The sequence below is a fragment of the Crinia signifera genome, chromosome 6 (genome assembly GCF_055691185.1).
Source record: "Crinia signifera chromosome 6, ASM5569118v1, whole genome shotgun sequence".
NCBI lineage: Eukaryota > Metazoa > Chordata > Amphibia > Anura > Myobatrachidae > Crinia > Crinia signifera.
In genome coordinates this window covers 154,939,709-154,963,531 of record NC_139222.1, presented here as the reverse complement: position 1 = coordinate 154,963,531, position 23,823 = coordinate 154,939,709, and the positions used below count along the sequence as shown (strand labels likewise).

Genomic DNA, 23,823 nt, shown 5'->3' with positions numbered 1-23,823 from the left:
CAAGTGCAACCGCAATCCCATAAACCAGCACCCAAAATATATCCCATTGTGAACGTATCAAAAGTCAGTTTATATTACCACCATCAGTACAGTAGAAAGTATGCACAACACATAATTGCATTACAATGCTTCCTGTATCCCAAGTCTATTAGCAAACAAGGGAAGAAAACAAACTTTATTTACATCAAGTTAGTCCAAACAAAATTTCCCACTAGAAAGTTCTGTATTAAATCAGTTCAGGAATACTAAATGGTTATATTAGTCTGCAATTATATAAATAAGCGTCTGTACCAATACACATATAATGAACAGGATAGGGTATTTAAAAAAAAATAAAAAATACCCCATTACTAAAGTGGATCACAACGCTGGAAACAAAATTAAGAATGTAGTCTGGATTATGTTCTATACACTGGGGCAAAGAAAATGGATCTTTGCACTGGATACAATGACTAATGGCAACAGGGTCCCTTTAATTCCAATGACGTTGCACAATGTAGACACTTCATCTCTGTGGAACTGGCTGGAGAAGTTTTAGTCCTCTAGGATAAGAATATCCGTTCCTCTGTTGGCATTCAGTCAGCTAAAAAAAAATTTAAAATAAAAATTAGCAATTCCCAGCACATACAATAGAAGAACTTTATTGGATGTTGGCAACGTATCAGTCCAAGATATATCTTTGTTCTAAATAGAACACATTAATAGCTAACAAGCTATTTATATAACCTTAAAACAAGCTTGAACGTCCACCCTATGCCATAATCTAACATACACAAGAATGGTTTACCAGGAAACCTCTAAAGGGGACACATTATGTTTATGCCCAGTGACTAGAACGGATTGGAGCCACGGTCTATCCCTTAGTGCAACAGTGCAGGTCAGATACAGGATATGAAAGGGATATATAACCCAACACAAATCAAATGTATATATCTTTTGGAGTTTATCAAATGCGGTGCATTTAATTCCATCCTGCACTATTTTTAAATCGTTTTTGAAATCCAAATGGGTCTAGGCTTACATCCTACAAAACCAAGAACACGGCAAGCTGCAGTCACAGCTGCTTGGTCTGTAGAGTTGGGAGAAGCAAATTCTGGTTATGGCTTCAGGCAAAGTGAATTGTTGTGAAGGTGAATGAGGAACTTGGATGGCTGAAATTGTAAACATTTGAAGTCAACATTTATGGTTAGTGGCCATTTAACTTGCAGGACATAGGGCCCAATTCAGAGTAATAAGCCAGTAATTGTTTTGCCACTGTGTGCAAGTTGGTGTTTAAGACAGCAATCTAAAAGTATCCATAATTGCAAAAACCTGAGAAAACCACTTGGATTGAAGTGCGTTTCTTGGTCAAGGAGGGAAACACATAAAGTTCCGTACACACGGGGGAGATATATTGCTCAGCAATATATTGCTCAGTTTCTCCTTTTCATCAGCGACCAGAGATGGTTGCCGATGAAAAAGAAACTGCCGGGGGGAGCCCGGCAGCAGAAATCAGCTGGTCGCAGGAGCATGTTCCTGCAACCAGCGATCACTACAGGGGTAAAAACGTGAGCGCGCACCCGGCGATATATCGCCGGCGCACACTCCCATCGCGGGCAATATTACACAAAATCGCCCCGTGTGTACGCACCTTAAGGAACTGGACCGTGGGCATGTTATGGGAGTTCCAGCTGCAATTCTAATCTCAGAGGCCATATGTAGAAAGATATGTACCTGAATCTGTATAGCCCCAGGCCTTATTCAAAAGTCAATGTGTGTTTAATATTGTGTGGTGTGTTCGCAACCTGAGCAGATCTGCTCAGAACATAGATAAGGAAAGTAGGTGCAGCAGCATTTGCTAAGCTATATTCAGGGAGTCTACTGGTGGGCATTTTGCATATTTTCACACAGGCTGCATGAGAAATTGTGTGATGCAATAGTGTACAAATCTGAATCAGGCCCTTAAGGTGTGTACACACTGGGCGATATTTTTTAAATAATATCATTCATTTTTGGCCCTTCTGAACGGTATTGTTCAAAATATCAACCAGTGTGTATGCAATGAACGATGCATGCACCTGCAGGTGGTTAACAAGGGTTTTTGTAATCTATACATGCAGCTCATGTCAATCACAAAAAAATGCATATTACTAGACTTAAGCTAGATCATTTGTTAAGTCAGAATATCTTCTAGTGGGTATGCGCCTTTAGACCCAAGGTAACTTAAGCTAGATCACATACCAAATGTGAAAGTATTTCTATATGGGAGAAAAAAAAAAATGCCTGGTCAGATAAAAACAAGATAATGTAGTAAAATTTTCATGAGCCAACTTAGTTTATTTATCTATAACAAACTGATTGCAAGACAACAAATTATATGACACTACTGTGATCTCTTACCAAGTGGAGCAACTGCCTGCTGAGATGACATGGACTCTGTATTGGTTACCTGACCATCGGGCTCCCAGCCTTCACGGTCATGAGCAACCTCTGAGATGTCATCATGCGTGGCTTCTTTCTGCTTCTTAGAGCTCTCAGCACAGTCCAACTGTAGGTCATCACTGCCCTCGTCTGATGCACCCTGTTTGTCTTCTTCCAGCCTATCTGCAAACCAGGCTCGGATATCATCTGCAGACATCCCAGTCTTCTCACAAAGATCATCAATATCATCTTCATAAACTATCTGTTGCCGACTGTAATAGTCCAGAAGAGACTGGTGGTATAAAGGTTTAATATCATCAAAAGCCTTTTTATAGCTGTCATACCACTTTAAATTTCCATTTTTATAAGAGTATCTGCAGTCTCCAAACCAGCGTACAATATCTGTACGTGGCAGCCCAGTTTGCTCCACCAATTTATCATACTCCTCTACAGCTGGCCACTGTGTCTTGACAAACATTTGCTTTAAACAGTCTCGTTGTTGGGCAGTTTTTTTAATTGACTGTCTATTTTTCTGTGGTGTGGATGGCCTACTGCCACCATCACTTGCCATACTATTATCCTTTGAGCTCTCTGTGTGGTCTCCTGACTCTGTCACACGGAGTGCCTTCAGATTGATTTTTATTGGGTTTACCTTCCGTTCAGACACTGGAGAACTGTTCTCTACATGAGACTCCATATCATCAGAAACTTTAACATCAGAGATCTCCATCTCGTCAAATGAATTTTCTCCATCATCTTCATAACAACAATGATCTCTCTTGAGATCTTCTGCTATCTTCTTGCGTTTCTCTGAGAACCAGCCATCTATTTCACGTCTTGTCATTTTGGTCTCACTTCGTAGCCGGTTCACCTCCTCCACAGAAGGACAGCTATCCCGAGCAAAGCTACCTTCCAGAGCTCTGAGCTGTTCAGGGGCCCTCTCTTTGTATCGTGTGAGTGAAAAGTCTGGAGCCTGGTTCCATGACTGCCTCCTTGGAGCATGTGATGGAGTATGTGATGGAGTATGCGATGGAGTATGCCCACTTGTAGGAAGTACAAAGTCATCAGGTTCTTTTACCATTGTAAACATTGCATCGGATTGGGAGTCAGATATCAGCTCACCAGAGTCTGCTAAATAAGATGTAGGTTTGTTACGGAAGTGATATCTCTTATCACTAAACCATTTTCTAACATCTCTTGTGGTCAAACCGGTAATTCTGGTCAGCCTTGCAACCTCACCATGTGAGGGAAACTGGCTTTTGCAAAAACTGTTTTTCAGAGCACCAAGCTGCTGTCTTGACTTTTTGCATCTTGAACCAATAGGATCATAAGTGTTTGGTGAAAGCATACTGGGAGAGGTGGTTGTAACTGGCTTAGATGAATTAATTGATTTTCCAGATAATGATGCTACACAAGCCGCAGTTGTGGTGTGACTGGTGTGAAAAGGAGTTACTGTTAAAGACACTGAAGTAGCAGTTCCTTGAATTCCATTTGTAATAATAGGCTGGGTAACAAGCAAACCGCCTGCTCCTTGTGGTTGACTGACTATCTGCCCTGGAAGAGCAGCTTGTATAAGATGCTGTACATTGCCTGCACTGGTTACAAGTGGTGCATTCAAAACAGTTATAGTTGGCTGAGGTACAGGCTGCGGGATGGACTGGATTATGGTGTTAAACATCTTCTTCCTGGAGTCCTCGATTTCCTCAGGTGACCAGCTGATACCTTGTTTAAGTCTTTGTGCTGTAAACCAGATTTTGATCTGCTCTTCTGGGTATTTTGTCACCACTGTTAGGTAGCAAAGCTCTGCCTTTGTAGGGTAAGGGAATTTATTGAAATTGTTTTTCAGGAAACAGTTAGAATCCATTGACGAGTTGTAGGTTGGAATGCTGCTTAACGGAATCATTACTTTGGGGAGGGACTTTGCAGTAGGAAGTTGGTGACTTTGATACTTCTGTACAACAGATTGTTTAGGCAGCACTGGTGTTACAATTGATGTAGTAAGCTTTGGTTGTATTACAGACTGCGGAGAATTTATTGATACAAGCTGTGTCACCCCAGTCTGCAGTACAGGAACAGCTCCTATTATGGAGCCATTTACAATATGAGAAGAGTTCACAATATTGTTGGTGACTTTGTTAACAGATATGGACCCATTCCTGGTTGTTAAACGATTTTTTTTCTCCAACTCTTCACTGACATGATTAGCATTATCCTTTATAGTGATAATTTTTTTTGATTCCAGTTTATTTTTCATAATCTTCATTATAGGCGTTTTAGTAATTGATATTTCAGAGTAATCATCTAAACGCTCCTCTGTACAAGGGACAGCCACATCTGGATCAGCATTATGGCCGCCCACAGTCTGCTCCACAACAGTATAACTTTCATGCTTGGCCACGGTCCAGGAGAGATCAGCATCTCCAGGATGGCAATCTGCATTGTGAACTTCCAGTTCTGTTGGGTCTTTAACCAAGAAGCTGCATACAATACAAACATAAGAGGGATCTTCGTCTTTGTGTTTTGAGTTTATGTGTTCAACAAATGGGCTTGTCTCATGAGAGCCAAAATTACAGTACTTGCAAAAAAATCTCATATTATCAAGGTTTTGATGCCCATTAGACAGCATCTCAGTATTGCTGTCCATTAGATCTGGTATTTGTGGAGGTTCATCTTTGGAGATTTTCTCCTTGTATTCCTCAGCCAAATCTGTGCCACTCTCCAGAGATAGGGTTTTCAGGGGTATCATACAAGGTGTGGTGGACTTTCTTTTACTTGCCATGATTCTAGATTTTTTTTTTTTGGTAATCACCCAAAAAAAAAAAAAAAGTTTAGAAGGTATGAAATGCTCTGATTAACTATAACTTAGATTAATATTGTGCGAGACATCACACTGTGGGCACGATGGGTCACACGGCTCCAGCTTGCTTTGCAGAAACCTAAGAGAAGAAAAATAAAAAAGATTATACTTCTGGACTACATAAAAAAGGTTTATTTGTTAGGCAACTTCCTTGCAGGTTGGGGGCATGCATTAGATAAACAAAGTCATTTGTGGAGATATGATAAAAATATTTGCTTCCAAGCAAAATACATTCTAAATGTGTTTATGGGCTGATATAAAAGATATATATAAAATTCTGCCTTACACAACCATAAGCTTAAAGTGGGGCCCCTCCAAATGGACAATGGTGCAGTCTCTGGAATTAATGTGCGCACCTCACTTGTGTAGGAGCTGCATACCCTAATCCTGGAGTCTGAGGATTCCTTACATGTAGCCATTCCCAAAACACTTCTTAATGCTACCGTCTTTATACTAACTTGAAGTACCATTACCTGATAAGTGAATTAATGAGAAAACCATTCATTTTCTAACCAGGTCGCTTTAATGGAAGCAGTATGAAATCCCGGCGGTCGGGATCCCGGCGTTCAAAATCCCGACCGCCGAAATCCCGACAAGGGGGGGGGGGGGGGGGGGGACACGTGGATCGCCCCCCTTGCGGGCTCGCCACGCAGCGAGCCCGGTGCCTCGCTACGCTCGGCACACTAATTTATTCTCCCTCCAGGGGTGTCATGGACACCCCAGGAGGGAAAAAGTGTTGGGATTTCGGCGGTCGGGATTCTGAACGCCGGGATCCCGACTGCCAGGATTTTAACTGCATCCCCGCTTTAATTGCGTTTATGTAGAGACCAGTCTATACAATTAGCGTTTTCAGAATAGCTACATCCAATAGAGAAATACCCAAATCTTGTGAAATGACATGGGTAACAGATGAGGGACCAAATATTGCATTTTTTAATGAAGGGCATTAAAAGGTTAGTTCTTAATAGTGACACACCTTGAAAATCTACAGTCAATTCCTCTATCACTCTTGATCCTAAAATAGATAGTTCTGACTTTGTTATGAACATATAGTGCAAACAATACCCATGAAAAGTTTTAGCGAACTCCATTGACATTGCTTTTGCACTATGTATGTAGTAATACTGTAAATAGTAAGTCACAGACGAGACATAAATTGTTCCAGAGGTTCCTTCAATCATCTAATACAAGCCTCCTTGTGATAAGAGACCCCCAAACTACCAATTCCTTATTGCACAGAGACCATTCATTCTTGTGCCAACAAATGCTCAATCAATATTCTGTGTTCACTGGTCTGGATGAAAAGCAGCATGCAGACTGGGAGAAAATGCCACTGTCTAGGTCATATAGGCATTTCCATGTACTGTAGACGTCAAAAGTTCCTGGCAGGAAAGTCGTGGTACAGTGTTCACAGGCATGATGGCAAGTGCAGCTGCAAGCAAATGAAGAAGTTTCACTAGGGAATTGGCCCAATCGTTCACATCATCCAAAATAAATGGAGCTGAAATTATTTCTGAAACCATGGATATATTCAGTTCTTACAGCTTTTGTCAATTTAGAAGGAAGGTGCTTCTTTTGTTTGAAGCAGCAAAAGTGAAGGTGCCCACACACGGTGCAATTATTACATGCCACAGTATTTGGACCCTTTAGTATTGCATCTAGTTTAAAATCGTACCGCAAAATAGTATTTGCAGGCAGGTATTTTTGTACTACATTGCATCGTGTCTAGTTCAAACCACACCCTGTGTAGGGAATCACATGCGATATGTACTTTACATACATAGATTAGACTACAGTGTAATCCAAATCTAATGTAGTTCAAATAGCACAGTGTATAAAGTCCAAATTGCATAGCACACATCCTATAGCTCAAATTGCACCTAGCACAAATCTCACCTAGTGTGGGCACCATAACTTAGCGAGGACTGCTGGATTCTCAATGTGTATACAATGCGATTCTGACTACACAATTCTGACTTTCTTCACTTGACTATGTTTGACTATGTGCTATTTGGCCTGTCGCCAAATACAATGTACACAGACCGTTAAAATGGTCTAGCCCCGTAAACAGGGGGTTATTCTAATTGACAAGATCGCATGTGAGCACGATGTTTTCGAAATGCGCATTTCTGCGTATGTGCATGCACAGGGTGCGGTCGGCCACAGCGAACAGACTGTTTGCCGGGTGCATGCACCAAAGCCTGCGGGCCAAAGGGATTCGCCCATGGGGACACCCAGCGTTTCATGGGCGTTCCCATTGAAATCGCCAGGTGACGCAGCTGCGAAAGGCGGGTGGCTGACATCACCGGAAGTCAACTGCTCGCAAAGTTCTTGTCGAGGGTTCACGCAGAGTCACTTAGATATGCCTGCACCTTCCATATCATTTGATGGTCGGAGATCATTGGGGGGTCTGGGGGACTCCCAAGGCTGCGAGTCCCCCAGAATAAGGGTCACAAGGTAGGACACACCATAGATGTCCCCCAAAGTTCTGTACTTGGTCCTCGTCTTTCTCTTTAGGTGAGCTCATTAGCTCCTTTGAATGGCAACATCATCTCTATGCTGATGACTCTCAAATCTACTTTTCACCAACTCTTCACTTAAATCAAGTGGGGGGGGGGGGGGGGGGGGGGATTATACATCACATTTAAATGCAGTGAAATGCCATGGTTAGACTGAAATTACTCATAATTAGAGCATGATGTAGTAAAGCATCAGTCATGAAAAGGTGGTTTGGTTTACACAGAAAGCTATCAAAACACAAAGTTTATATAAAAATATGTACTGATCCCTGGAACAGTGATTTAACAGGCATAGATACTAGAATTGAAAAAATCCACACTTCAAATACCACACAAAAAAAACCTTAATAGGTACAGAGTTTAATATAGGAGGTTTATGCAAGAAAGAGTCGAATTATACTCACCGATAATTCCTTTTTCTTCCTAGAGATCCCATGGCAGCCATAACACTGGGATGTTCCCTTCCCCCATAGAATTAGACAGGATAATTTTTCTCTAGGACCGCCCACCTTGGGGTATAATAGCCTCCTCTTCCCCCTCCTCCATGTCTTTTCTTGTCTCCGAATATGTCCTGGAGAAAAATACATAACATAGGGAGGGCAAACCAGTGGCTGCCATGGGATCTCTAGGAAGAAAAAGGAATTATCGGTGAGTATAATTCGACTCTTTCTTCTACGATCCCCATGGCAGCCATAACACTGGGACATACCCAAGTAAACACACGGGAGGGCTAGATACTGCATGAAATATTATATATATATATATATATATATATATATATATATATATATATATATATATATATATATATATATATATATATATATATATATATATATATAGTCATTCACCCGTAAGGGCTTCTTGCAACACATGCGTCCCAAAGTGGGCAGTAGAAACGTTGAGTGAATGGTTTGAGAAAGTATGAATGGAGGACCATGTTGCTGCCTTACAGATCTCAGCTGTTGACGCCTTCGCCTTATTCGCCCATGAGGTAGACACTGCCCGGGTAGAGTGTGCCTGTACTATGGAAGGTGGTGCTTTGCCTTCTTTCTTATAAGCGAATAAGATGGTCTCTCTAATCCACCGAGATATGGTCTGCTTCACAGGTGCTTTACCCTTTTTTATTCCTTCCGGAATCACAAACAGGTGCTTAGTTAACCTGAAAGGCTTTGTTCTCTCCAGATACAACGTTATCCCTCTCACCAGGTCTAACGTGTGCCACGCCTCTTCTTCTCTACCTTTAGGCTGAGGATAGAAATCAGGTAAGGTTATTTCCTGGTTCAGATGAAAAGCTGACACTACTTTGGGAACGAAGTCTGGATGTGTCCGTAATACTACCCTATTAGGGAAGATTATCAAATATGGCTCCTCCATCCACAGTGCCTGAAGCTCACTGACCCGTCGTGCTGAAGTCACAGCTACTAGGAATACCACTTTCCAAGTTAGATATTTTAGCGGGCAATCTTCAAGCGGTTCAAAAGGATCCTTTGTTAAGACCGTCAGAAGCAGGTTTAGATCCCAGGGGGCGACAATTGATTTTATCGGTGGCCTGATCCTCTTCATCGCCCTGCCGAACCTTTTAACAATTCTTTCTTCTGCTAGAGGCCTGTCCAGTAACACACTTAATGCCGATATCTGCGCCTTAATCGTCGCTGTGGCCAAACCCATCTGGAAACCTTCAAACAAGAACTGTAATACTTGGTCAGTAGGAATGTCCATACAGTTATCTTTGAACCGTCCCCAACTGATAAACTTATACCAGGTTTTATAGTAGGCCTCCGACGAAACTCTCTTCCTGGCTCTCAGCATCATTTCAATCACTTGGGGCGACAAATTGTGTCTCTTCAGAATCTGCCGCTCAATTTCCACGCCTCTAGTTGTAAACTCGTCGGCTCTGGGTGCAGCATAGGTCCCTGATGAAGAAGGTCCCGCCTGCTGGGCAGCTGCCACGGTCCTTGTATTGCCATCCTTAAGACATTGGAAAACCAGGCTCTTCTTGGCCAATGTGGAAGAATTATCAGCACTATTACTTGGTCTTCCCTGATCTTTTTCAATACCTTGGATATCATTGGGAATGGCGGGAACAGGTATCCCAGTTTGAATACCCACTTGATTGAGAAAGTGTCTAACGTCTTCGCCTGTGGATGATAATACTTTGCGTAGAATTCGCTCACCTTTCTGTTCAAATAGGTGGCCATCAGGTCCACTTCTGGTGTTCCAAAGATTCTTGTTATCTGCAGAAAGACCTCGCTGTTCAACTCCCATTCTCCTGGCAATACAGTCTTGCGACTCAGGTAGTCTGCTATGACATTTTTCTTGCCTGGAATATAAGTTGCCGAGATTGACCTTAGGTTGTTCTCCGACCACTTCATAATTTCTTCCGACATCCTCATCAGTTTCAGGCTTCTGGTCCCGCCTTGATGGTTTATGTGAGCGACTACAGTCACGTTGTCGGACATAATCTTCAGATGTGTGCCCCGAATCTTGGGTTTTAGCTGACACATAGCTTCCCAGACTGCCTGTAGTTCTCTGAGATTGGAAGAGTTCCTTGCTTCTTCTTTGGACCAAGTTCCCTGGACCGACATATTTTTGAGGTGACCTCCCCACCCCACTAAGCTGGCGTCCGTGGTCAGGACCAGGAACTGTGGGTTCTCCAAACTTGAAGTCTTGTTTTCCAAGTCTTGGATCCACCAACCAAGGGATTGCTTCACCTGGCTCGATAACTTTATCATATGCTGGTCCCTTAGTCTTCTTTTTAGTAAGGGCAGAAGAAACCACTGAAGCTGTCTCGAATTCCACTGTGCCCACGGAATGACTTTTATACAGGAGACCATCATTCCTAATAACTGTACTGCTTTTATTAGGGGAATTTTCTTTCCTTGCAGGACTTCCAGAATTAGCTCCCTTATTTTCATGCACCTCTCGAGAGATAGGGCTACAGAATAATTTCTGGTATCTATCCTTACCCCCAAAAAAAGAATATTTCTGGTTGGTATCAATTGGCTTTTGTCTCTGTTTATGACCCATCCGTGGCTTTGCAGTGTCTCTGTGACCAGGTTCAGGCTTTGCTTCAGCTCGTCCACTGAGCTCCCAGCTATCAATAAGTCGTCCAAGTATGGCCAGATCTGGACCTTCTGCTTTCTCATCTCCGCTACCAGCGTAATCAAGACTTTGGTGAAGACTCTTGGGGATGTTCTCAACCCAAACGGGAGGCACGTGAATTGGAGATGCTGACCAGCCACATGAAATCTTAGGAACCTTCTGTGTTCCGTACAAATCGGGATATGGTAATAAGCGTCTTTGAGATCGATTGACGCTAAGTACTCGCCCTGTCTTATGCCCGTCACTATGGATGACAGACACTCCATGCGAAACTTTATTTTCTTGATAAAACAGTTCAGGTCCCTGAGATCCAGGATCGTCCTGAAACCTCCACTGCTCTTTTCTACTAAGAATAGGTTGGAGTAGAATCCCTTCTTGTGGTAAATCTTGGGTACCAACTCGATCGCTCCCTGCTTCAGTAGTTGACTTATCTTGGAGCATAAAGCTGACCTTTTTTCTTTTTCTATAGGTACTCTGGACGTCAGGAATCTGTTCTGTTGTGGAATTTCCATAAACTCGATATGATAACCCTGTTGGATTATCCTCAGTACCCATCTGTCGGATATGGTACTCTCCCATTGGCTTCTGAATTGGAGGAGTCTGGCCCCTATCACTGCCTCTTGGGCATAGTCATGATCTTCCTCTGTCAGGTTGGAAGCGTCCTCGAAAGGGCTGGCGGAAGGCTTGCCGTGAAGTGCTTGCTCCACCTCTCCTATAGTAGGGCCTACCAGGCCTATAACTCTTAGATTCCCTATAGGATTGCTTGGTCGTGCTGGGGTACGGGAAGCGACTCTTCCTGTCCTGCGGGAGACGTACAGATTTTCCTCCTGACAGTCTCTGTATCATTGCGTCCAGGTTTGAGCCGAAAAGAAATTTCCCTTCAAACTGCAGAGTGGTCAGCTTGTTCTTGGAATTCGCGTCAGCGCTCCAGGGTTTTAGCCACAGGGCCCTCCTAGCGGTTACCCCTGCTGCCATAGTCTTCGCCGCAAAGGCCACTGAATCCAGGGAGGCCTCGCACAGGTAATCTATGGATTTTTGCATCACCTCCAAACTTTTCAATACATAATGTTTAGATATTCTTTCTTCTATATCTGTCTGTAGGTTAGTCGCCCACAGTCTCAGGGCCCTGGACACCGACGCGACTGCTACCGTAGCTTTAAGAGACCCAGCTGAGGCCGTATGAACTTTCCTAAGTCCGTTCTCAATTTTTCTATCCATTGAGTCCTTGAATGCTGCTGCGTCCTCCACCGGGATAGTAGACTTGGAGGTCAGCTCTGCTACAGCAGCGTCCACCTTCGGGATAGAACACCATCCCAGGAACTCATCATCCTTATACGGATACATCTTCTCAATACGATTTCCCAGAGTCAGTTTCTTATCCATATTCGTCCATTCCTTGGAAATGGTTTCCCTGACCATCTTGTGAACCGGGAACGTTCTCCCTTTCTTCTCCCTATCTTCGAATAGGGGGTTCTTCTCTGACGTGCCTGGTTCTTCCTTATAATTCATTGCTTTATAGATGTTTTTTAATACATTTTCCACCAACTCCAAATTAAAAGATCTTACATCTTCAACTTCACCTTCATCTGTAGAATCCTTTCTATCACCCTCTATCTCTTCAGCTGTATCCTCCTCCTGGCTAAACTCTGCCTGGGTTCTGGATCTTTTCTGGGTCTGTGACTGAGCAAACTCCTGCTTTGACACAAAGGATTCTTTCATCCAGTCCATGAGTTCTCTAAGAACATCTGACTTCTTTTCTTTCTTCTCTAATCTGTCCTGTCTGGTCTCACATTCTCCACATAGAGACTTCTTCTGGGCAGATGCAAATGACTTGTCACATGACATGCAATTAGTCTGTATAAATTTCTTTTTGGCTGTTCTCTTCTTAGGAATAGCAGGTACATCCTCATCCTGTTCTATAGGCACACTACAAAAAAGAAATTACTAAGTACTATTCTGTAGTAAAACGCTACAAATAAAACAACTAATGCCCACAAAAACCAAGGGCTTACCTCTGAGGGGCATTATCCGGCTTATGGGGAGAAGGCTCATCCATGATGTACACAGCAGTCAGACAGCCAGGCACTGAGATCAGTGTAAGGCACGCTGTCCATCTGCGCCTTTAAATATGGCGCCTTAACCCTCAGTTCCCTGGTTCACCTTCATTCAGGATGGCCAAGCGGAACCAATATGCTTCCCCTTGTTTCCGTGGGGAAGCATTTACCGCCCGTCCCCCGGCGTTTCAGGCGGAAGTGACGCGCGCGCACACTTCCGCCCCTTCTGCCTGATGTATCCGGAGCGTGCAGACGCGGCTTCCAGCCGGTCTGCCCCACTCCACGTGGAGCGCGCCCCAGCTTCACCATGCCGCAAGGATCCCGCTGGCGTCCTGTGTTCATCTCACTACAGGTACCTCCGCTCAGACGTGGGACTGTCACCATTATTCACATCGCGTATACAGGCAGGAACCATTGCACTAACATAGCTAAAGCTAGTTAGGCACTTCTTCTCCCCGGGGAGCCACCCCTTCAGCTCCATGCTGCATGAGGTAACCCTGCTTAAACAAAACATAACAGCCTACTCTGTCCTAACTCTAACGGAGACAGGAAAAAAGACATGGAGGAGGGGGAAGAGGAGGCTATTATACCCCAAGGTGGGCGGTCCTAGAGAAAAATTATCCTGTCTAATTCTATGGGGGAAGGGAACATCCCAGTGTTATGGCTGCCATGGGGATCGTAGAAGAAATATACAGATACAGATAACTGCTTGAAGCCAAATTACTTCAGTATAGGGGTGGGGTTTACCCTATTTCCTTCCCTAATGCCACTCTTCCATTTGCTATGGTCCTTGCTGTTTTAAGCTGTGGCTGCTCTGCTTCCTGATTCATTTGCATGGTTTATTCATTTATGGTGGCCTGTGATGGACACCTTACATGAAAACTTTGTAAAGCTAACATTTTGTCCTGTTTGGAGTTTTCAGAATTAAAAAAAGTTCTAACATGACAGAACAGGATGAAAACAGCAGGGGGATAGTCATTAGGTCAAGCCATATTAGGTCGACCACTGAAGGTCAACAATGGGAAGGTCAACAGCCAAAAGGTCTGGAGGCTCCAATAGAAAAAAAATTGCAACTGCTGCAGCTAAGGGTGTCTGATAAGAGACAATAGGTTAGGGCCCGTCACCTGGGAATCTGCCCCAAGATGCCTTTACTTAATTAGAACATACATTTTAGATCGACTCTTTAATAGGGTACAGCATTAATTAATTTAAGGATGTGGAATCCTATGTTCGCTTGGCACACTTCTCCACATAAACCAGACTGATGAGCAGAAGAGTCATATTTTCTGGTTAAAAGTCCTTCAGTAAACAGGAACACTAAACACTGAACAAACAGCAGTTAACAACTTAAACAACTCTAGCTAACGTGAAATGAATGAAAACACATCCAGCTTGGCACTTAAAACTAGCTAATATCCAGACTCACGCCAGGAGCCTGTTTTCTGAACATAATGCTTACTTAACCGAGACAGAACGTACACTGCAGGAAGAACATGTGCTTATGCGCCACAGTTTCAGATTTGGGAGAGGGTGTCTACAGTCTCAACAGCTATATTAATTATCTACTATTCTATTTCAATTTATTAACACAAGTTAATGTTTTTAGCTCCCCCCCCCCCCCCCACTCCTCATTTTGCAGCGTTACAGAATTGGTGTGTCAGCTGATCCCATGGGTGCTGCAAAGTAACCTAGAAGTGTCACTACACCCATCGGGTTAGACTCAAACCTTTTCCCATCCCTTGTTCTCAAGTCCCAGAGTATAAATAATTAGAACGCGCATGATCAGACGGCTGCGAGTAGTGAAGCGTGTATAATAGCTGACCTACAATAAGCCTGACAGGCAAAAGAAGAGAGTGAAGCGGAAGAGATTTAGGCTGGCGGCCATCAAGCATTTAGGCACATGGAGGCCCAGTCCATGTATAAGACAGACACCACATACAGAAATAAAAGGTTTTGTTTCTTTCACTACCAAAACAAACCATGAACATTAATTCCAGGTAAAACCGTGCTGCTTTATATGACTGCAAACGTTAATACCCTCAAACTAACAGAAACACTGGAATACAAGTCAGACACCCCAAATGCTGGATGCATTTACCAGGAAAACACAGAAATAACATACCCGGGCCAACGCAGACTACAAGGAGACAGAATTGTAAGTCAGCAATTATGCTCTGACCCGTGTCAAGCGCAGTGTGAACAGGCACCTGGGTCGAGCAAACCGGGTCCCATTCACAGTATGGAGGAGGCAGCACTGTCAGCCCCAAGTGCTGCCTCCTCCCAAGCCCCCGGTGACACGCCGCCGCTCAGCTCCGCCCCGTGTGACATCAATGACACAGCAATAAGCCGGGCCGGTGTCGGAGCTTTCAGACCGCATTTGCTGTGTCACTCTGGGGATGGGACCAGTGTCCTAATCCCGGGTGCAACCCAGCATTTGGGGTCTGAAAACGGTATTTGTAACAAAAAAAAAAGTGTCTAATTTGATGTCAGTATGGAACTCAGCAGAGGGCAACAGTGAACAAAAGCACATATTCCAGGACATGGTCATAACTCAAAGTGCATTTTGAATTTCATATTGCGAGAAAGCTTATACCTGCATTATAAAGACAAGTCTTGCATCATTTTGTGTTTTGGCAAGCCACCAGGTAAACTCCCTAGATCTTGTTTTTACATTTCCATCACAGTTAAGTACATTATAGCAAACATTCAAGGGCTAGTGCCTCGATGCCCCTTTACATTATTTGGATAAGAACACTATATTCACAGGTCTTTTTATATTACTAGAGGATACCTAGCGCACCATTGAATGATCAAACTGATCAGTTATGCTGCTTTCACACCGCAAAAAACGCATTGACCCGGTGGTATATGAGAAACACCTAGAAGCTACTTTTGTTACTTATTCCAAGTGACCATGCTCACATGCTACAAATGTTGATAACACACACACACCAAAAGAAAACCTCCCTCTAAGGTTGTGAATTACAAAGCTAAACACTACTAAAAAGAGCCTATACAATGTAGGTATCCATTTTGCCTGGTGATGTAACATTAGAATACTAGTTACCAGCCTGTCAAAATGATGGAACAACATAACAGTAATGTCAGCACCAGCAGCTCTGTGTGCTCAGATGGATGAATCTTAATTGTTCTGGTGGGTGCCATCCAGGGGCAGCTGGCAGGCCAACCACTTCAATTCCTCTCATAGAAGTGAAGAGCAGCGCTAGCCTTTTATTATACAGGATAGCTTATCAATTATAAAATAATACAAAGTCAGGACACATGATTATTAACCAGGTAGTACTTCAATGGTTCCAAGTACATGCAAAGGCAGCATATTGGTTCAGTCTTAAGAAGGGATACCTCCATAATGTGCAGGAAGCAGGTGCCATGTATTGGAAGAAAGAGGCTCACATGGACTGATCAATTCAATTGTTGTGCCAATTGGGAACAAATACTGCAGGCACTCATTTCTACTTATTCCCTTTAGAGTTGGCAAGCATTAATGTGCTTTTCTCAAATGTTCCTTGCCACACAATAGTTTAGACATGTCGTTTCAACAGTGGGTGCATAGTGTGGGAACAATCTATTGAATAACACCACATATAAAGGGATCTGGTGCACTAAAATAGTTAAATCACCCACACTGGTGAAGGGATAAGGTGAAAGGTGATAACACACAAACCAATCAACCGCCGTCATTTTTTGACACACAGCTGATTGGCTGGTGCTTTATCACCTTCCACTGTATAACTTTGCCAGGCTTAATAAATATGCCCAAATATAACAAAAAATAAATCTTTTGGGAGTAAAGACAGGCGCATGGGATAACCACTAGGTGTGTTACAGTAGAACTGCCATTTAAAAGTTTACCCAAAACTGATTTACTTCTCGTAATGTACAATTCTGTTTTTGTCTCCATTTGCATTCCTATTTCTGTGGTTTTATTATATTCTGTATGGTATTGTGTACACATTGATATCTATATCACTCTCCCTTGTTACACCCCCCTGCCCCGCATCTTCCATTTCTCTATACCCACTCGCTGTAAAAAATGAATTCATTAAAACATTATTGATTATTAAAAAGTTTAACCAAGCTGCTCTCTCTCTCTCTCTCTCTCTCATCTGTATGCGAGGAACTGCATGATTAATTCTTTAATGATTTTATTGAAAACTATCTCGGAGCTCTGCTACTGCCCACTAGTGGATTTCTGCTCACAGGGTCCATAGGTGTGAGCAGACAGCTATTCTGACAAGCTATTCTGTGCCCTAGCGCCACTGGGCACTAAAGTTGGAAAATGCCGTTTCTTGTGACTAAACGCGAATACCGGCATTCTCCAATGTATTAAATTGCTAAGATAGCTCCCTCCCAGCACTATTCACATTGAATAGAAATGACCACATTGCACTGTAAAGTAAACAAATGAGACCTTAAGTAACCAACAACAAAAAAAAAAAATCAGGTTTTGGTCGTTTCCATTTTTTAGTACATAAAAGCATTGAAGCTTGTACATCAGAACACTGCAATCCAGACTAATTTGATAGCTGCCAAAAATTCACAGTATTTTTGTACATTTAAATGGATATTGGGATTTTAATGGCAACTGTCATCATAATACAGTCTATGCAATCCATTTTTTACAACTAACAATTTAAATGGACAAGAGTTCATAAATGTGAAAGCAGTTCTCCCAGAGGCCCTACAGTGTCTGAAAGATGGACCAAGTATTATTCAGCTGGTAAAAAACAAAAGTGTTAAAGGCTTAATGTATAAGGTGTGATACTGCAAACCAATCACAAAGAAGCTCTGAGGTTTCTTATGGGTATTGTTTGTTACAAATACCAACCAATATGTGCGCACAATACTACAACTTTAGAACTGCCCAGTTAAACAGGTAGTGCTCCTTTAAGAACTTTATATAGAAATTAGGCTCTCACTCAGACTGTACTACAAATGGGATGCAGTTCAAATCCCGGCGTTCAAAATCCCGACACTTTCTCCCTCTGTGGGTGTCCACGACATCCATAAAGGGAGAATAAATTAGTGTGCCGAGCGTAGCGAGTCACCGGGCCCACTGCGTGGTGAGCACAGCAAGCCTGCAAAGAAGGGGCAATCCACGTCCCGACCTGGTCGGGATTTCCCGACCGCCGGGATTTCATATCAATCCCCTACAAATGTAGGATAGATTTGCTTTAAGTACAGGAGCATTTATTCTTCAATAAACAGAGCTACTAGATTAAAAGGTGCCCATTCACCTACTGGCTCAATTATATTGTTTGTACCATTCACAAATGCTTGTCCATGGAAGAAGCACATCAATGTGGCCCACTACCACCTCTCTGTGGTATTCTGAACGGTGTATTGTATTTATATTAAATATTCCATTGCTCTGTACTGCAGTCACAAGACCCCTCATAGCATAGTGCCCACTAAGCCATTTGCTTAGTTTTCCGCGGGGCTCGACACATTATATAAAATCAACTCCATGCCAACATGGATAGTGGGGGTATGAGTGTACTAACTATAGTGGGCGCCCAACTAACATACAAGTACCTACTTTTATTGTAAAAAGTCTTAAGGTGCCCATATGCTAGGGCGATATACATGCAATGACACTATGCGATTGTGGCTATAAATCGCATAAAATGCACCACAACATTACCACTAGGGATGTCAATCCTGGAATTTGGGAATCGGCTTCATATGTACTTACATGTGCGGGGCAGCCGGGAGGATGGGCGGTGAAGGCAGGAGCCAGACGGGTTGGTGGGTGGGCGGTGAAGCCGGAAGGTGGGCAGCCAAGCGATGCAGCCGGTGGGAGGGCGGGCTGATGAGAAGGGAGGGCAGAGCGACCGGGACCTTTGACCTTGTCATGCTGCGCAGAATCGCACTGCTGCCGGGAGAAGGAAGCCGTGCAGCATCTGAGCATCTATTCAGACGTTGCCTGGCATCAGACTGCACAGTCTAATCCAGAAATCCCGCCGATCCAGAGATTGGCCACCCTAATTACCACACATATAGCTCACAATAAAGAAAGAAAGCATGCACTCACTAGGTTTCAGCAGCCAAATAAACAAATGTATATCTCAAGGATAGAAACCAAAGTTTGCTTTCTAAGTCTCCTAAAACAGCGGTTCCCAAACTGGGTATGTTCTTCTCCTGAGAGAGGAAGAAGTCTCCAATTGTCATGGAGATAACCACCTTGTGTCACTTCCAGTTCCACCTGCAACATCACCTCGTGCTTTTGCCCAACCAGCAATCCACTGGGAGCTATCCACGCTGCCCTCAGACATCAGCTATCATCTGCCCTGCACTGACACAGGTGGAGGAAGCAGTAGCATTAATCCTATAGGAGTTAGCAGTAACATTTGAGACCGTACACAGCGGGACCCGATTCCTGACCACACACACAATATTCCGTAATACAAGGACACGCATACCACTCACTTCCACTCCACTCGTAAGCACTGTGGATATTTTAAACTAAGAGAAGGGGGTACTCATAAATTAAATGCCTAATCAAGGAGTATTGGGGGGGGGGGGGGGGGAAGGGTTGGGAACCACTGTCCTAGAAGACCAAAACACCTACCCTTGTGATAGACAAATGAGTGAATACAGTTGTTAATTTGACAATTTAAAGTTTAGAGTTTTGCTTTATTAAGAGATTATATATAGTATACACACACATTACTATCATACTCTCTCACACAACACTACTGAAGAACAATTATACCCCTTTTCCACTAGCAGAAATAACCTGGTAATCTCTGCAAGGACGCACTTCTACCCGGGTTTTTCTGCTAGTGAAAATGCTCCCAGTCAAATAACCCGGTTTGGATTCCCCGGCAATCTTACCCAGTTAATGATCAGGGTAGCACCCAGATTTAAAGGTAGTGGAAACGCTCCCTTACTGGGTTATTTGACTGACAATGTTAAAATCTTCACTGATTGGTGCTGCTGGGGTGCTGGCAAGTGATGTCATCACTCAGAGCCCCGCAGACAGCGTTCTGTGCACATGTGCTGCATGCCTGTCCTGCTGACTTTCCCCTGCTGCATCAGAGGCTGCTCCAGCAGCCACCTTCCACTCTGCCGTAAGCACCACAGGCTGCCCCAGCGGACACTGCTGTTCATCCTGCAGCACATCATTATGGCTGCCAGCAATTGGTCTGATGCTGAAGTGATGGAGCTGCTGCTCATTAGGACAGAGGAGGAAATCAAGTGCCAGGTGACTGGTACCATAAAAGATGCGATTGTGCACAGAAATATCGCCCAGATGCTTGAGTTTAGGGGGATACACCGCTTTCACCAGCAAATGCTTAACAAATTGAAAATCACTGAAGAGGCAGTTCACCAAGGTCTCTGACCAGAACAGGAAAAAAGCAGTGCCACACGTGTCGAGTGGGTCCTTTATGATCTATGCTGCAGTGCATTTGGCAACACAGCTCTGCGTAATCCTGTGGCACTGTCATCCTTGTTGGCCAGCCAGATGGAGAGTAGCCTGAGACACAGTTCACCATGTTAATGTCGCCGTGCTGCCCAACTTCTCCTCTCCTGATTTCAGAAGGTCTCGACAGGTCTTTCTTGTCCGACACCGCACAGTCCATGGTGGAGGAGGGGTCCGAGACAATAACGGAGCAGCCGACTCGAAAACAAAACACCAAAACTGCGGTCAAATAGTAAGTAAAAAAAGAAAACGTTTTTTTCCAGTAATCAACAATATATGTTGCAGAGTGCCGCAAGTTTGCAGGTGGGATAGGGCCGCAAGCACATGTCCGCAAACACCTTTGCTATTTTATGTTTATAGTGTTTTTGTTTGTCCCACTTGCAGTTTAAAACGTGCCGCCAAAGAAGAAAAAAACAAAACTGTTCCCAACAAGCAGCAAGAGCTTTCTCTTCCATAGTAATAGAACAACTGCGTGAAATGGACTCAGACATGTAGGCCAAAGAGGATGCTCGTATAGAGAAGTTTTTAGCAAATGAAAGACAGCTGCAGCACTCTTTCTTGGATCAATTAAAGGACATGCAGGTCAGACAATTGTCCTTCTTGGAACGGATACTTCATTGTGGGTATACGCCGCCTCCGCATAATCCGCCACATGCTCCACAGGCCCCAGCATATCATGAGTATGCATATGGCCAACTCCCTCTGCCCTAGCACTTCGTGTGAGCACCAGCCACACCAAGAGCCTCTACAATATAGAGGACCCAGTGGCCACGCCCCCAGCACAGCAACTAGCTACCACCCAACCACTGGTGCTAGCTACACCACCAACACTTCCACTAGCTATGCCTCCAGCACTGCTTCCAGTGCACCACTAAACCCAGAGTATAGTGAGGAAAACACCACTAGCCGTGACAACACGTCTACTACACTGCTGCCAAACCTAGACCCCCCTGAATTTATGGTAGATCACAATTTGCCATAAGAAATACCTGTTTTTTCTTTGGTATCCTTACCCTTATTGCAATAAGAATGCTGAATGTATCTATTGCATTCAGCCACTTTGTGGGCAAAGTTTGGTTAAACCCTACACCTTGCACTTTTTTTCAATTTTATGGGCACTTGTTTTTTTTAACATCTTTACGTCCGCTTTTATTTTCATTTTTAGGTACGCCAAAGGCTCAGGTATACGGCAAACATTTTACCTAAACATGTCTTTTCTTGTGTGAAGGCACTTTTGAAAGTTCCAAAGACTTCATTTTTGGCAGTAAAATAAAAAGATGTTATTTTGGTACTTATGTATTATCTGGACTCCCATGTTAAATGCACCCCATTTTTTCATACCCCTACTATCCAACTACGCATGGAGTTGATTTTATATAGTGTGGCGAGCGCAGCGAGCCACCGTGCCCGAAGCGTGGTGAGCGCAGCGAGCCCCGCGAGGGGACGCGGTCTCACAAGAAAAACGGGAGTCCAGATAGTACATAAGTACCGTTATTTTTAAAGACATGAGTGTGGTCTCTTCTTCTAATATGGTAATTTTTAATGGTGGCCCTTTTGGTGTAATGGTGACCCAGTTTTGTGACCTCCCCTGGCAAAACCCTTTAAAAAGGCTTTTTCTTATGTAATATATAAGAAAAAACAGGCCTTAACCTGGGTAAGTGTAAAAGGGGCTGATCAGACAATTTACCGGGTAGCAATGTAGTGGAAATGTGTCTCTTACCCATGTCCACACCGGGTACAATTTACCGGGTCTGACCCAGGTTGCTAGTAGAAAAGGGGTATTAATATAACTTTAAAAAATTAACTGTCCATATCTGAGAAGCTGTGCTCCCATAACATAAAGGGGAAAAAATATATATATATATATTTTATATTACACACACAGATAAAATGCAACAAACAAATATTGTAAAAACTTGTAATGTGAGGGGTGCCTGTTCAGAAGATTGTCCCATCAGGTGGGTGCTGTGACACCTGTCATCAGCGAAATATAGATGAAGGCTTCCAAATATGGTCCAGGATGTAGTAAAGACACCACAAGCCCTGGAGTAACAGTTGAAGAATGGAGACTGTCCGGTCTAGCGTTTAATTTGTCCCTAATTTTTGCATTATAGAAACATTTTTTAATCTTTGCCGACACAAAAAAAAGGCTATGAAAAAAGTTTAGAGGTGTGCAACAGTTCCCTGGTGGGATGCACACAGCAATGGGGTAATCCTTCAACAGGCACTAAACTAATATCCTGAAGATCAACAAAACGTAGAGGCTAGGAACATAACTGGTATGATGAGAAGCCATATATCAGTAGTCTTTCTTGCTAGTTATACATGGTGTGTCTCTGTATATTATGGAGCCCCGTACCCTTTGTTTGTGGTCTGAGCACTTACTCTGGACCATAACTGGAAGGAGTTTAGAAGTTTTATTAGGACATACAATTATGCAGGGCAACATAAAAGTGAAGCAAACACACTAGGCCAAGCAGGAGAGACCCGGTGTTTGCATGGCATGGGCACCGCATGCACACCGGGGGTAACCGAAAGTCACCCAGAACCATAACTGAACAGCGCTGCCACCAACTGCCCAGACTTTGCTGAACTTCTAGTCACCCTGTTATAATTTCTGACCGACTTGTAATGGCAGCAGCTTACGTAATTTGGCCCCCGTAAAAAACAAGATTGGCCCCCGTAAGGACAAGCATGACCAGCCTGCTCCTGACCAACCTGCTCCCAACCAGCCTCCATAGCACACATCTGCGGGGCTCACAAACCTCCACAACAAACGTATGTGCCCACCATCACCCCACTACCCCATGAACGGCAGCAGCTGTCGTCCGCCGCCGCCCATAACCCCCATCCCATGCACCGCAGCGGATTATACTCACCGACACCATATACGTCCCTCTCCGTTCCCCGCACTCGACAGTTTCAGGGCCCGGGAAGAGGCGGAGCCGCTGGCGATGTGAGAACCAATCCAAAGAGCTGATTGGTTGTCTACCCCCATGTGACATATTTTAACCAGGGTAGGGTAAACTGAAACCAGCGCCAACCGCCGCTAGTGAAACACGACCACGTGACTGAAGTGGGAGGGAGCGGCGTGGTCTCTGATTCTTGCACTGGGCATGCTCAGAATGCGAGGATCATCATCATCATCATGTTCAACTTCAGTTCAGTTGTACTGTATAGAACGACGACTCAGAATGAGACTGAAGTTAGCTTCTTCGAGCGCCAGCTTTTTTATTCAGAACATGCAGTTTTTGTAAGAGTTAAAGGTGAAATGGTACTATTTACCTAGAAGAGCGCCTACGATTTTGATCGTGGGCATCGTTAGTAAAAAAAAAAAATCGCGTCGGTCGCATCGCATGCGACCAAAAAATCGCATGCGATGCGACTGACACGATGCCCGCGATTTCCCATAGGGAACAATGTTATATGTCCCAATTGACC

At 43.7% G+C, this 23,823-nt stretch overlaps 1 protein-coding gene across 1 annotated transcript; it reads right to left on the bottom strand.

Annotated features, from left to right (window-relative positions):
- Window positions 1–115: 115 nt before the first annotated feature.
- ZHX3 (zinc fingers and homeoboxes 3) lies at window positions 116–23,413 on the bottom strand. The gene is made up of 3 exons (XM_083147707.1): window positions 23,262–23,413; window positions 2,380–5,336; window positions 116–583 (listed from the first exon to the last, which is right to left on the bottom strand). Exons 2-3 carry the CDS (start codon window positions 5,177–5,179, stop codon window positions 576–578), a joined length of 2,808 nt encoding a protein of 935 aa, XP_083003833.1. The 5' UTR covers window positions 5,180–5,336; window positions 23,262–23,413; the 3' UTR covers window positions 116–575.
- Window positions 23,414–23,823: the final 410 nt, after the last annotated feature.